Source organism: Mytilus galloprovincialis, chromosome 1, assembly GCF_965363235.1.
Source record: "Mytilus galloprovincialis chromosome 1, xbMytGall1.hap1.1, whole genome shotgun sequence".
Classification (NCBI taxonomy): domain Eukaryota; kingdom Metazoa; phylum Mollusca; class Bivalvia; order Mytilida; family Mytilidae; genus Mytilus; species Mytilus galloprovincialis.
Window position 1 is genome coordinate 123172631 of NC_134838.1, and position 17302 is coordinate 123189932.

At 31.7% G+C, this 17302-nt stretch overlaps 1 protein-coding gene across 2 annotated transcripts in view; it reads right to left on the bottom strand.

The window, feature by feature from the left end:
- Positions 1-633: 633 nt before the first annotated feature.
- LOC143056677 (pikachurin-like) overlaps positions 634-17302 on the bottom strand; it is a 41849-nt gene continuing 25180 nt past the window's right edge. The window contains exons 13-14 of one of the 2 annotated variants that reach the window (XM_076229839.1): positions 9237-9340; positions 634-4145 (exon numbers count right to left, since the gene is read on the bottom strand). In XM_076229839.1, the coding sequence (XP_076085954.1) occupies positions 4117-4145; positions 9237-9340 (133 nt within the window). In that variant the 3' untranslated portion in view covers positions 634-4116. Of the gene's footprint in view, positions 4146-6288; positions 8073-9236; positions 9341-17302 lie in introns of those variants that run through there. The other variant, XM_076229834.1, reaches the window with a different exon arrangement.

The window sequence follows — 17302 nt, forward strand, 5'->3', positions numbered from 1 at the left end:
ACTATTTTTATTTGGCATATCTTTGTAATCTTTGCGCCGTGTTTGGAAATTTTAAAATTGTACCAGTGTCTGTGGTGTCTGCTCAAATTGTATAAATTTCAAGATGTTGATAGTCTCTCAGTTTGAATATATTGACATAATTCATTTGACATAGTGCTATTATTGAAGAAGGATATCTGTTATCCGAAATATCTAATATTTTTATCATTTTATAGTTATTTAATGGTGATGTTGTACCCTTTCTGACTTGTTATATATTATATTTTGTAGTGTACAGAATCATATTACATGATCCATCGCCCTGTAAGATTAATCGTTGACTATTTATTCAGTCATTTTATATATATATTTCTTTTATTGAGATAGTTAACAGTTATAACATATGAAGAGTCTAAATTGAAAACTACGTTCAAACCTATGATTCTGTTGGATAAAAACCGCAATTTTTATACGTGTGCATGTAAAACAAATTTCGTTGTAGATTTATATACAACTCGTCTCAACATCATATTATATATATATATATATATATATATATATATGTTATATATACTGCAGATTGATTGATAACTAAATGCCCAATCTGTAATGTAGAAAATAAAATAGCATTTCACTGAAGAAGATAACACAAAGAATATTCAGCAAGTTTTATTTAAAACATATATAAGCAAAAACATTTAGAAAACAAAATTTTAATAATACTAGCTATAAAAATTACAATATTAACAGACTTAAAAATTTCTATGGTTATCGAAGCAAATATAACAAAAAAATAATTCTTTGACAGGCAAGTCTAAGGTCTAAATGAAACAAGAAACCAGTTCTGACTGTCCCTGCTTCAAACAACAATAAAATGAAGTATTAACAAGAAACCAGTTCTGACTGCCCCTGCTTCAAACAACAATTACATGAAGGACTAACAACAAGAAACCAGTTCTGACTGCCCCTGCTTCAAACAACAATTACATGAAGGACCCAGTTCTGACTGTCCCTGCTTTAAATAACAATTACATGAAGGACTAACAACAAGAAACCAGTTCTGACTGTCCCTGCTTCAAACAAGAACTACATGAAGGACTAACAACAAGAAACCAGTTCTGACTGTCCCTGCTTCAAACAACAATTACATAAAGTACTAACAACATCTATGTTCAGGTAACACCATACAATAAAATATTTTACTGGAGTTATTACTTATTAGTGATTAAACACCTATAACAGCCTTGTTTGCTGCTAAATAGTATGTGCAATAAAATAAAGTTGACAAATACTTATTGCTTCATTTACATAATCACGAGTGCTCAATGGAATCTGCATGGTTAGATATTACAATATAAATGTTTTCACAATACAATTGTAAACTACGTTTTAGATATACTAATATACATCAGTCATTTTCATCGGATATAAATATTTGTTAATGGAAAATTTCAAGTATTTAATCCTACGAATGTTATGACCTGTACTTTTCCCATTGAACAGGTAGTATCCAGTTTACTCTGTAATGATTTAATTCTTATTGAATGGTCGACTGAACCTTTGGATCAGTCAACATTCTATTTTATTTAACTGTGATTGTTATGTTTCTGTTTCTTTGTTACTATTTAGTTCGATTAAAATGATATATTTATACTTTCTAGCAGTTATCTATCAGATTTTGAATCACTTGATTTTGACTTATCAGGTTTAAAAATACATCCTACAAACAGAAATTTTATCTCAACTTATTGGAATTTTAGGAAACACTTGAGTTTGACACAACAAGGTTCCACTGTATATGTTTTACGGGTAGACATTTGAAGAGTTAGAAAAATATTCCACAATTAATGAAAATAAAGGAGAGGGCATGACCCCTAGAAAAAATCTATGGCGTATTATAAAGCTATTGTCATGACAATTCAGAATATATACGGTTAAGTGTAAGAGATATGAACAGTTTTCAAGATGTTAAAATAAATGATATGCAGGGGCAGCACATGTCCCACATGAACAAAACCTGTGCTAGAAGTCTTATCAATGCAATTAAAACTATATATGGTTAACAGGAGGCAATCTGAACCGTTTTCTTATGATATTTAAGGATTTAACTAGAGGCAGATTTAGAGGGTTTTTCAGGGACCCTGACACCCCTTTTGAAGGAAAAAATTGGTTGATTATATAGATAATCACTGAAGCATAACTGAAGCAGGCCCCTCTTAGGCAGTCAGTGCCCCCCCCTTATAATTTTTTTTTTTAGATCCGTCACTGTTAAGTATGTATGATTTATCATATCATTTCTGTTCAGTTAAGCTTTAAGAAAGCCCAATATCAGACAAGAAATTCTTTGATATTTAAAAAAAATTGAAATGTTTATCAATGGTTTATATCATGGTCAGTTCAACATATAGGTGGACTAAACCATGCATAATTCATAATTCCTTATTTGTTTAAAATTATGGATTGTCGATGAAATCTTAAATCTCAAGTTATAATTTAGAATGTGTCACTATTAGGTGTTAGTATCTTATTAGTATTACTTATATAATACAGACAAATAAACAGTAACATGTTCTAAATTAAAGCTTGAGATTTAAAATTTCATTGACAATCCCATAAGTCGGTTACTGATTTTGAAATTCAGCTAATTGTTAAAAGATTAAAGCATGTATAAAAATAAAACATTTGTTTGATTGTAGGTTAAAAAACAGTACAAATTAACATGTCAAATAATCTCGCTTGACTGGTTCTTTAAATACACTTTTCAGAACTTTCCTTTGTCCTAAATATTGACATTAAATAATAAAAGCTAATACAAGGGGACAAAAGAACAAATTCATTATTATAAAAACATTTTAACTTGCTTCATTTTCATTCTTATAGAAAAAAACACTTTTATTTATGTTTAGTGTCCAGTACATGTCCATAAACTAGTTCAAAGATAGAAATACTGGACCATATATTGATTACTTTATTATATAAAATTTGATATTTGTTTAGTCTATGTATCCATATGAACATTTAAAACACTAGCAGTATATAAATAATTGAATTTATAAATAAGAATTTATTCATAAAGGAAGAGAAATAATAAATACAATTACACCTCCTGGAGTTATAAAAACCCAACTACTTATATCATGACTTACAACATATTCTCAAGTGCGTACTACAAACATGAATTAGTTTAAAATTTGTTTTGATAATCAGTTGTAAAAATAATCCCTGAGTTATTTTAAATATTTAAAAAAAACTTATTTAAGCACAAATATTCAACCTCGATTCTATATACATGCCAATAGCTGTAGCTTTTATTAAAATTGTTTGGCTGTAGTCTTAAAAAAAACATATTTTATTAGTCCAAAGGGAGGTCATTAGATCAAGAGTTTGTCAAAAGAATAAAATTGTGTAAACTCTTCATCAAATATTGGCTGAGTATGAAAAGGATGGTTGTCTAACTCTGATGACTAAATCAGTTAACCAACCCTTAACTACACATTAATATTGAATATTATGAAGTTACCTAAATATTATCAGCAATAGAAATAAACAAATAGTTTGCCTGTTTCATTCCTTTATTCTATCTATAGAAATGTGAAATTTTTGTTTTGTCATTGGCATCATTGCTGTGCATGTTATATTGAAACTATAAACTCTTTTATAATTGGATGTTATTTTCTAACTTTATACACCAACAGCGATTTCTGGTCAGCTTTAAATTCAAACTGAATAATAGTTTTCTAAAGGAAAAGTTTATTGAAGACAATGACAAGCATAAAATGTAAGGTGCATAAAAATGAATCTTACTTTGCATTTCACATTAAAAAACTAAAATACCTGCAATTTTTTTTTATCCTTCATTAAAAACCATTCAATCATAAGTAAGCTGACTCAATAAATCAACAACAATATAAGATAGGAGTTATTTGATAAGCACAACCATACATTGGTAAATAACATAGAAAATATGATCACAACCATACTCAGTAAAGCTACAATAAAAAAAATCTTAAAATACAATAAACACTCAATGACCAACAATTTCCTTGATGTCCAGTGGCAAATATTTCACACATATTAAGATCAATCTTCCAATAGATGAATAATTGTTCACTGTTTCCTGGCAGCTGTTTCTTCTTCTCAAATGAGAATAAGGTTTAGGAATATTACTAAATCAAAAACACAAAACCTTCAAATATGTTAGACATATATGTTCTCAGTACATATAAAGGGAAAAAATACCATAAAATTTAATATATATATATATATATATACATTCTATATCACAACCAAATACTGTAAAAGCTAGTTCTCACAACCGTTCAAAAGGCTACTGCTTTATACTGGAATGTTTAAAAAAATCTTACACATTCAAAATAAAAAAAAGATGTGTTATGATTGCCAATGAGACAACTCTCCAAAAGAGACCAAACGACACCAAAATTATCATATATATGTCACTGTAAGACCTTCAACAATGAGTAAAGCCACCACATAGTCATTAATGCAAAATAAACTTAGCAGTAAGACAGTTGGATATTTAATTATCAACTGTGATTGGTTCTTTTCCAAGGGGTATAAGGCCTAATGGTAAAAGTAACCATTTTACAAATCATATGGACTGTTATCTCAATATTTTAAGTACATTTTCAACACAGAAAGTGTGCATGCACCATAAAACTATTTTGGTGAAATAAATATAAATTCCAATGAACTGTGTGGGAAGATCTGAAGATCTCTGCTGATTCAATGTTTTAAATGTTGTCTATTCATGTTTTACATTATGTAATATATGTTGTTTAGTCTATGCTTTGCAATAAAGATTCATTCATTCAATGTTTTAAATGTTATAAATAATACAAAACTGGTCTCCTGTGGAGGTGTCTAGTAGGTTTTATTTTTAACATTTTATGTTGTGTAATTGTGATCAATTAATAAAGAAAACTTAAGTGCAACATGGGTAAGTAACTGATGTTTGTTATAAAACTGTCATACATCACTAGATTTAGCACACTTTTTAATTTTTGTTAACAACTCATATGAGTCTGGAACCCATATTGAAGTTGTATAGACTTACATAATGTTTAGATCTACATAAACCACTTAAAAACCAAAGTTCTATTGAACTTACTGACATACCATGTAGAACAAGTGAAACTGCGAGCTACTGCTCACTGATGATACCCCCGCCGCAAGTGGATAATATTAATAGTGTAAAAATATGCAAGTGTTCGGTAAACAGGAAGTTGTCGAGTGATGAATCTGAAAACGCATCACACGGTATAGCTGACTTATAAAAATCCTGAAACCAAATTTCAGAAATCCTTGTATTGTAGTTCCTGAGAAAAATGTGACGAAAATTTTTAACTTGGTTATCATGTGTAAAATCATACAAGTGTTCGGTAAACAGGAAGTAGTCGAGTGATGAATCTGAAAACGCATCACACGGTATAGCTGACTTATATAAATCCTGAAACCTAATTTCAGAAATCCTTGTATTGTAGTTCCTGAGAAAAATGTGACGAAAATTTTCAACTTGGCTATCATGTGTAAAATCATACAAGTGTTCGGTAAACAGGAAGTTGTCGAGTGATGAATCTTAAAACGCATCACACGGTATAGCTGACTAATATAAATCCTGAAACCAAATTTCAGAAATCCTTGTATTGTAGTTCCTGAGAAAAATGTGACGAAAATTTTCAACTTGGCTATCATGTGTAAAATCAGACAAGTGTTCGGTAAACAGGAAGTTGTCAAGTGATGAATCTGAAAACGCATCACACGGTGTGGCTGACATATATAAATGTTGATACCAAATTACAGAAAGGGTGGATGTGTAGTTCCTGAGAAAAATGTGACGAAAGTTTCATGGGACGGACTGACTGACTGACGGACGGACTGACCGACGGACTGACGGACGGACTGACGGACGGACGGACGGACGGACTGATGGACGGACGGACGGACGGACGGACTGACAGACAGAGGTAAAACAGTATACCCCCCCTTTTTTAAAGCGGGGGTATAATTACAGCAGAGATCCAGTATGTATCAGTAAATACCTAACTGTTACTTAAGGGACTAAAGGGTTCTAAAAGATTGGAGTATTAAACTAAGCAAATGTACTTGCAAGTTTTTTTATACTGTAAAAGTTCTCACAACCATAGAAAGGCAAGCAGTATTATACTGGAATGTAGAAACACTTTTTTTATACTTTAAATACTGTGTACTTAAAGAGAGTGCTAGCTGGTACATTTATATTTTTAGTGACTTAAAATTTTGCATGGGCTGGTGAATGTAAAAAAAGTAATAACAAGTTATTACAATGTGCATGTCCTTGAAGGTAACCTTGTATGTTGATTTTGTCATTAAATGCACTAATAAATTTGAGATAATCTATAGACACATTGAAAGCCAAGTTTTACAGATGAAGAAATCCAATTGTTTACAGTTTTACTTATGGATAGTTGCATATATTGAATTAACTACATTCACATTAAACTTGTACCGGTATATGACATTTAATAATGAGGTAACACTTGTAAATCATGTTTCCTTATTATGCACTACATATATGTTAAAAAAGACTTGTGTCTTCTGCAGGTTTGACCATAATGCAACACTGTACTTCTTTTTAATGAGGTACCCTACAAGATGGTTGGAAACAGTATCCTAAAATTAGTTCTTACAAACACTAGTCAGTCTCTTCCTTAAAGGTATATGACTGACCATTCATTCTATAAATATGCGCACGGTCAATGCTTTTACAACCCTATGAAGTTACAAAAAGAAGCATTCAATACTTATAAATACATTTTTTAGCTAGGATCATGAAAACACGATTTTTATCAAGTTTTTATTTAATTTACCTGTGCACTTTATTGTGGGACCTCGTGTCATCATGAATGATATTTTTATTGTGTAATGAAGTAGATTAAGGAATAACACGAGATTGCAGTGTAGCAAATCAAATAACATATTATAATGAAACATTCATCTAATGTTATTATGAACACATATAAAACAGTCTGACCTATATCAATGGTTATTCTGAAATAATTAACTCGGAGATTTAAAATAAGTGGTCAATAACAACATGTAAGTCCAACCTCTGGCAACTTTTTTGCAGATAGACAAAATATTTATTAAAAACATAACATATGGACATTTCAAATAAGATGTCGATCTCAAGGGTTACAACTTTTATCAAACATATGTTTTAAGCTCCTACTATGTACTTAGGAAGCATACAAAGCCATTCGTTTTTAGAGTTTGATTAGAGGGGACAATACCCAGCATATCTCAAATATTAAAAATATATTTACCCTCATTATGTTTATGCATAGTTTGATTTAACCTTTAAAGCTTAAAAATTTCAAGTAATATAAATATATAAAAATTCTACTATAAATTACTCTGCCCTATTGCACCAAAACTGTATCCTTAACCCAGTATAAAAAAAGATATTATTATATTTGAATGAACAATGCTAAGTCTAATTAAAACAGGTTCTATTTTCTATAGATTTTTTTTACATCTGATCCAGGTTAAAATATAGGTCATCTAGGTCAACATATGGGTCACAAATATATATTTGAGACACTCCATTGTCACAATAATTTATCTGTCATTCAATTTATTAAGAAAGTTTACAAGAAAGAAGTGACAAAATAGTTTTCCATGAAATTTACGATTTTTCAATTCACAGTATTCAATTAAATGTACAGATCTGCAATTTTCTAATTAACCTACATTTTAACCTGTCATAGATAATTACTATAATACAGCAGAATTTATATTCATACAAAGAACTTAAATGTTATTATGACTAGGTATCAGGCAATGCATATATAATGATTTCAATGTTCAAATGGAACTCTGCAGACACAGTCAATTAAAATTATTCTATTCTTTAGAATATCTCTCCCAAATATTCCCCAATTATAGCGACTGACAAGAATTAACATTTCTACCACTTTCTGCATGGTCTACAAGGTTAAACAGATAGTCCTCTGCTAACATCAAATCTTTTATACAACCATGAAAACCCGACGTGAACTTATTCAAGGAATTCTGGGACACCTCAGGCATTCCACCTGCAAACAAAAAATTGTCGTCATTGTTATATCTTATGTCATTGTAGAGGAATAATGGAGTTTAAACAAGAAAACTTCTGAATAGATTGTGTGAATGATAGGTCACAATTAAAGGACCTCATTAGAGAATTTCTGAATAGATTGTGTTGGAGTTAGTTCACCATTAAAGGACTTACTGGTAAAACTTTATATGTATCTGAATGACCCTGACATGTTCAAGGACGGATGCTGTTGTGCGGTGGTCTATGACAATGTATATAGGTCCAAACACTTGAGTTTGTATGATATAAATCTTTTATTTTATTCATTATCACACTACTACACATGACATTCCTGAACCAAACATCTGATTGTAAAATGATCATATAACTAGCTAGGAAACTTTAAAATGAGAGTTTTCTCCCTTTATAAACTTGCCTATATAGAGCCTTTGGTTGGTGTTTATGATTGTATAATAACCTAGGAAATGAGAGTTTTCTCCCTTTATAAACTTACCAATATATAGCCTTTGGTTGGTGTTCAAGATTGTATAATAACCTAGGAAATGAGAGTTGTCTACCTTTATAAACTTACCAATATATAGCCTTTGGTTGGTGTTTATGATTGTATAATAACCTAGGAAATGAGAGTTTTCTCCCTTTATAAACTTACCTATATATAGCCTTTGGTTGGTGTTTAAGATTGTATATCTACCAGGGGAGCTAACCTCTACAACATGAGAATTGTCTACCATTATAAACTTACCTATAAATAGCCTTTGGTTGGTATTTAAGATTGCATAATTATCTAGGAAATGAGAGTTGTCTGCCTTTATAAACTTACCTATAAATAGCCCTTGGTTGGTGTTTAAGATTGTATAATTATCTAGGAAATGAGAGTTGTCTGCCTTTATAAACTTACCTATATATAGCCTTTGGTTGTTGTTTAAGATTGTATAACTACCAGGGGAGCTAACCTCTACAACCTGAGAATTGTCTACCATCATAAACTTACCTATATATAGCCTTTGGTTGGTGTTTAAGATTGTATAACTACCAGGGGAGCTAACCTCTACAACCTGAGAATTGTCTACCATTATAAACTTACCTATATATAGCCTTTGGTTGGTGTTTAAGATTGTATAATTATCTAGGAAATGAGAGTTGTCTACCATTATAAACTTACCTATAAATAGCCTTTGGTTGGTGTTTAAGATTGTATATCTACCAGGGGAGCTACCCTCTACAACCTGAGAATTGTCTACCATAATAAAACTGTCTGTTTTATCTCTACAATATAAAATACACAGATAAATACTACATAGATACAAGAAGATGTGGTATGAGAGCCAAAGAGACAACTCTCCATCCAAATCACAATTGGTAAAAGTAAACCATTATAGGTCAAAGACTCAAAGAACAGTCTTCAACACGGAGCCTTGGCTCACACCGAACAGCATGCTATATAGGGCCCAAAAAATAATTAATGTAAAACCACTTATGAACCACATCAACAATGACAACTACTAAACATGAGATTCGTGACTTAGGACAGTTGTAAACAAATGCAGAGGGTTTAAAAGTTTTAAAAGGTATACATGTATTGTTGTTTGCATAGAAATTCAACATTCAATATTCTGTTTGGGAATAAATAATAACTGATTCATTTGTACTGTGTTTAGACCATAATTGTTGTCTTTTGTTTCTTAAGAGCTTTTACAGATTATATATCAACCAGATGCTCCGCAGGGCGTAGCTTTATACGACCGCAGAGGTTGAACCCTGAACGGTTGGGGCAAGTATGGACACAACATTCAAGCTGGATTCAGCTCTAAATTTGGATTGTGATTAAATAGTTGACACAGCATAGGTTTCTGACACAGAATGAATGTGTTCTAATGAACTTAAAGTTTTTGTTTTCTCTTAGAGCAATTCACTATGCTGTTGAATATTAATCCTCTCAAAAAAATGTTTGAAGAAATTTTCTTTTTTATTTATGAAATTTCAAATGAGAAAAATTGAACCCAATTTTTTTAATCACATCCTCCTTTCCCTTATTCCAAAACTAATCTCAATTAAAATTTCTAATGGAGTTTGCAACAATAACTACTCATTTAAATACATCATAAAATATTAAGATGTAAAAAAACTGCTTGTTATCACTGAATGGTAAAGATTATTTTAATTTATCAGTTGGTAGTAAAAAGTGAATATACATTGTATATTGTATATAACAAAGATTTAAGTTGATTCTGGACAAAGAAAGATAACTCCAATTAAAAAAAAATCTTGCTATTGCACAATATTTTGCAATTAGATATTTCTTGCTTACTATTCTGGACAAAGAAAGATAAATCTAATTAAAAAAAAATTTGCTATTTAACAATATTGTGCAATTAGATATTTCTTGCCATTGCGCAATACTGTGCAATTGAAAAGACTTGCTATTGCACAATACTTATATAATAATTTTAGATCCTGATTTGGACCAACTTGAAAACTGGGCCCATAATAAAAAATCTAAGTACATTTTTGGATTCAGCATATCAAAGAACCCCAAGATTTCAATTTTTGTTAAAATCAGACTAAGTTTAATTTTACACCCTTTGGACTTTAGTGTAGACCAATTTGAAAACAGGACCAAAAATGAAGAATCTACATACACAGTTAGATTTGGTATATCAAAGAACCCAATTTATTCAATTTTTGATGAAATCAAACAAAGTTTAATTTTGGACCCCGATTTGGACCAACTTGAAAACTGGGCCAATAATCAAGAATCTAAGTACATTTTTAGATTCAGCATATCAAAGAACCTAACTGATTCATTTTTTGTCAAAATCAAACTAATTTTAATTTTGGACCCTTTGGACCTTAATGTAGACCAATTTGAAAACGGGACCAAAAGTTAAGAATCTACATACACAGTCATGACAGTTAGATTCGGCATATCAAAGAACCCCAATTATTCAATTTTGATGAAATCAAACAAAGTTTAATTTTGGACCCTTTGGGCCCCTTATTATGTTGGGACCAAAACTCCCAAAATCAATACCAACCTTCCTTTTATGGTCATAAACCTTGTGTTTAAATTTCATAGATTTCTATTTACTTATACTAACGTTATGGTGCGAAAACCAAGAAAAATGCTTATTTGGGTCCCTTTTTGGCCCCTAATTCCTAAACTGTTGGGACCTAAACTCCCAAAATCAATACCAACCTTCCTTTTGTAGTCATTAACATTGTGTTTATATTTCATTGATTTCTATTTACTTAAACTAAAGTTATTGTGCGAAAACCAAGAATAATGCTTATTTGGGCCCTTTTTTGGCCCCTAATTCCTAAACTGTTGAAACCAAAACTCCCAAAATCAATCCCAACCGTTCTTTTGTGGTCATAAACCTTGTGTCAAAATTTCATAGATTTCTATTAACTTAAACTAAAGTTATAGTGTGAAAACCAAGAAAATGCTTATTTGGGCCCTTTTTGGCCCCTAATTCCTAAAATGTTGGGACCAAAACTCCCAAAATCAATACCAACCTTCCTTTTGTGGTCATAAACCTTGTGTTAAAATTTCATAGATTTCCATTCACTTTTACTAAAGTTAGAGTGCGAAAACTAAAAGTATTCGGACGACGACGACGACGACGACGATGACGACGCCAACGTGATAGCAATATACGACGAAAAATTTTTCAAATTTTGCGGTCGTATAAAAATCAACATTTTTGTTAATAAAAGGACACTTTTAGGTCCTATAAAAATAAAAAATATGATGTATGAATGCCACAAGAGAGCAAATGACACAGAAATTAACAATCAAAGTCACTGTACAGCCCTCAACAATGATTAAAACCCATACTTGCCTGCTTAATTGAATCTACTTGAATCTTTAGACTTAGAGATCAAAGTCTTTATACAAGTATGAATTAGTTTAAGGAAGGATTGAACCCAACAAATATGTTTAACCACTCTGCCTTTTATATGTGCTTGTCAAGATAAGAGCCTGTAATACAGTGGTTTTCTTTGTTTGCTATCTACCATATTTGTTTTCAGCAGAAAGCAGACTGTTTTTAATTTTGAATTGTTTTACATTTTGTCCAGCTTAAGCATTTTATAGCTTACTATGTGGTATTGGTCTGTTGTTAAGTGTAAATTGACCATTCATTCAGTTTCTGGTGGAAAATTGTCTGATTGGCAATCATACCAAATCTCCTTATTTTCATATAATAGAATTTTAACATCCTCAGTGATTAGTATACATAAGTTTAAGTTGGACATATACAACAAATTCAACAATACAATTATACATTCTGCAACTGCAATCAGAGGCAAAACCATCTTCGCTAGCCAAGGGTTATGATCCACTCCCGCTCTCTCCACCCTTGGCGGATTAAGCCAACATTTGTGATTACAATGTTGCACCATCTATTGGAAGATTAAAGTCACGCCCATTCCGAATACATTATTCTTGACCAATGGTAGCACTTTAACTATTCAAAAACACGGTAGAGTCTAGATTCTACACACTTGGTAAAGCCGGAAACGAAAATATACATCAACATTCATGCATTTGTGCAAGACATATACAAAAAAACTTCTATTAGTCAATTAAAATTATTAAAATTTTCACTGAATATGGTCCTATGTTTAGAGATGTAAAGACTTGTTGCACAATAAACATGTGGCAATTGTTTACAAACACTTTCTACATTTACACGTGATCATGTTATAAGCGATTTTTAATTGGATGCAGCGAGTTTTCGACTGCAACCAATAAAAATCTGTACCTTGTGTCTCCGAAATTTTAACTCAATCCGCCAAGGGTGGACAGAGTGGGAGTGGATCGTAACCCTTGGCTAGCGAAGATGAGGCAAATCAACTAGAGGCTCTAAAGAGCCTGTGTCGCTCACCTTGGTCTATGTGAATATTAAACAATGGACACAGATGGATTCATGACAAAATTGTGTTTTGGTGATGGTGATGTGTTTGTAGATCTTACTTTACTAAACATTCTTGCTGCTTACAATTATCTCTATCTATAACAGTACTTTCTGTGGAAAATGTTATTGAAAATCTTCAAATTTTAAGAAAATTGTTAAAAATTGACTATGAAGGGCAATAACTCCTTAGGGGGTCAATTGACTATTTTGGTCATACTGACTTATTTTTAGTTCCTACTTTGCTGTACATTATTGCTGTTTACAGTTTATCTCTATCTATAATAATATTCAAGATAATAACAAAAAAACAGCAAAATTTCCTCAAAATTACCAATTCAGGGGCAGCAACCTAACAACCGATTATCCGATTCATCTGAAAATTCCAGGGCAGATAGATCGTGACCTGATCAACAATTTTACTTCCTGTCAGATTTGCTCTTTATGCTTTGGTTTTTGAGTTATAAGCCAAAAACTGCATTTTACCCCCATGTTCTATTTTTAGCCGTGGCGGCCATCTTGGTTTGTTGGCTGAGTTACCGGACACATTTTTTAACTAGATACCCCAATGATGATTATGGCTAAGTTTGGTTAAATTTGGCCCAGTAGTTTCAGAGGAGAAGATTTTTCTAAAAGATTTTTAAGATTTACGAAAAATGGTTAAAAATTGACTATAAAGGGCAATAACTCCTAAAGTGGTCAACTGACCATTTTGGTCATGTTGACTTATTTGTAGATCTTACTTTGCTGAACATTATTGCTGTTTACAGTTTATCTCTATCTGTAATAATATTCAAGATAATAACCAAAAACAGCAAAATTTCCTTAAAATTACCATTTCAGGGGCAGCAACCCAACAACGGAATGTCCGATTCATCTGAAAATTTCAGGGCAGATAGATCTTGACTTAATAAACAATTTTAACCCCATGTCAGATTTGCTCTAAATGCTTAGGTTTCAGAGTTATAAGCCAAAAACTGCATTTGACCCCTATGTTCTATTTTTAGCCATAGTGGCCATCTTGGTTGGTTGGCCGGGTAACCGAACACATTTTTTAAACTAGATACCCAAATGATGATTGTGACCAAGTTTGGTTAAATTTGGCCCAGTAGTTTCAGAGGAGAAGATTTTTGTAAAAGTTAACGACGACGGACGATGCTGGACGACGCCGGACGCCAAGTGATGAGAAAAGCTCACTTGGCCCTTCGGGCCAGGTGAGCTAAAAAAGAAGTAGAATTTGTCAATCTTTGAAAGTGTAAAAAAAATACTGATTCCTACATCATCAATTGCCTTTGACATCTAACCCCTCCTAGTCCTAGTGTCTAATGTGCAATTTTTTAATGCGGTACACTAAAATTCAAATTTTAATCAGGTAGAAAAATTTTCATTTAATCAATTCAGGATACAAAAGGACATTTAATCAGAGATTTGTTTCTTGGAAAGATAGACCTCTTGTTAATCACACTTCAACAATCTGCACTTGTAGTTATATCCTGTTTATAAACATATATATCATTTAAGATACAGCTAGTTCCTGATTTCAGTGTTTTACGATATGAAGAATTTAATTTTAAAAATTTACAACAGAACATCCCTTTATTTTTTCAAGTATACAAATTTTGCTTATCATAATACATGTACTTGTTCATGTTCTACATTTGTCCAGATACTAAGACAGACTTTGTTACAGTTCTTTTAAAAATATGTTACACATCATATGTATCCATGTCATTAAATAAATCTTAATTAATATTAAAGAACCTAAGTGAGCGCACTCACATACCCCACATTGTCATTGGAGAAATAAAATAAGAGTAAGAAAAAAAAAATTGAATCATAATTTCCTGTCAATATGCACATCTACATAGTATGTACTTATTATCTACACAGTTTCATGAAATTCTGTTGTGTGGTTTGACGGTTTGATGGACAAGGGTAACAGGTAATGCCCCTATGCTGCAGAAGAGGCACAAACATGTCTATGTGTAACTGTTATTTTTATGGTATAAATTCTGTTATTTTGGTAAAGATCAGCAGAGTGGATGGAACCAAACCTAAACTCTATCTGTGACTCATCATACTAAAATTCTGCACAAAATGTGAAAGGATTTAGAAAAAAGTCTGTGTGATTGTTCATTGCGGAATGATGGACAAGGGTAAAACTATTATAGGCCAGTTCCAGGATATGGTTTCAGACAAATCTGCCATGTGACTTCTATCAACACATGACAAAAATGTATGCATAGAAATTACCAACACATGTTGAGCAAACAGGTGAAAAGGTTTTATTTTGTACTACACAAAATATTTGGGAAGTTAAAATCTAAAAGGATGATCATCCTCCCTCAGTCATACAGCAATCACGATTGTGTACTTACGGAACATTAATTAGTTCTATACTACCCTACAGAATGATAATTATAAAAGTGGTGGAAACTTTTAATAGAGCAGGGATACAGGCGCGCCTTCAATCTGGTAAATGACGTCATAAACGTGTGGGAAATTGACGCTCTTTTCCGGTGAAAGACATGATTCCAGAAATGACCTATTAGGATGGCCTTTTGGATTTCAAAATTGCTCAAAATTTATGTCACTTAAATGAAAACATTTCTTTATTTATATTCAAGTTATTGAGATGGGCAATGGAGTTAAAGCAAATGTTACCTTTTCCACCTGCCATCAAATGAATTATTTCCCGATCTTTTCTTTTTAGAACACTGAATACTAATTGCACATTTTATACAGACATAGCACTTGCAGTTGGAATCTTTGGATTCATTGACCTTTTTTGTACTTTGAGTGAATACTGATATCACCAAAAAATTAAATGTCATTCAATACTGAAAATGTGACCTATTTGTCTGTTTATTTGAATAAAACTTAATCTTCTTAATTTAATACTCAAAACTTTTATTTTTTTCACTTTATAAATTTAATCACTTCATCTCTTTTCAGTCAACCAAAATTATAATAAAAGTTTTACATATTTTTTAAATAACAAACGTGTCTCATTGCTTTACTTGAATATCTGACATCTATAAATATATAGCTGCACTTATTTTTTTTCAGGGTCACAAACTAAATTAAACTACAATGTATTTTTAAATACTATCCAAGATTTTCTGTGTCCTTGACCAACTAATCTATATTTTAAAAAATTGAACATTGACAAGATGCACAAGGGAAGACAACTAAAACAATTTAAAACTAGAGGCTCTAAAGAGCCTGTGTCACTCACCTTGAGCTATGTGAATATTAAACAAAGGACACATGACAAAATTGTGTTTTGGTGATGGTGATGTGTTTGTAGATCTTACTTTACTAAACATTCTTGCTGCTTACAATTATCTCTAACTATGAACTTGGACCAGTAGTTTCAGTGAAAAATGTTAGTGAAAATTTACAAATTTTATGAAAATTGTTAAAAATTGACTATAAAGGGCAATAACTCCTTAGGGGGTCAATTGACCATTTTGATAATTTTGACTTATTTTTAGGTCTTACTTTTCTGTACATTATTGCTGTTTACAGTTTATCTCTAACTATAATAATATTTAAAATAATAAAAAAAAAACCGGCAAAATTTCCTTAAAATTACAAATTCAGGGGCAGCAACCTAACCGGTTATCCGATTCATCTGAAAATTCTAGGGCAGACAGATCTTCACCTGATGAACAATTTCACCTCCTGTCAAATTTGCTCTAAATGCTTTGTTTTTTGAGTTATAAGCCAAAAACTGCATATTACCCCTATGTTCTATTTTTAGCCATGGTGGCAATCTTGGTTGGTTTGCCGAGCCACTGGACACATTTCTTAAACTAGATACCCCAATGTTGATTGTGACCTAGTTTGGTTTAATTTGGCCCTGTAGTTTCAGAGAAGAAGATTTTTCTAAAAGATTACTAAGATTTATGAAAAATGGTTAAAAATTGACTATAAAGGGCAATAACTCCTAAAGGGGTCAACTGCCCGTTTTGGTCATCTTGACTTATTTGTTAATCTTACTTTGCTGAACATTTCTGCTGTGTACAGTTTATCTCTATCTATAATAATATTCAAGATAATAACCAAAAACAGCAAAATTTCCTTAAAATTACAAATTCAGGGGCAGCAACCAAACAATGGTGTGTCCGATTCATCTGAAAATTTCAGGGCAGATAGATCTTGACCTGATTAACAATTTTACCCCATCAGATTTGCTCTAAATGCTATGGTTTTTGAGTTATAAACCAAAAAATGCATTTTTTCCTTTTAGCCATTGCAGCCATCTTGGCTGGTTGGCCGGATCACCGGACACATTTTTTAAACTAAA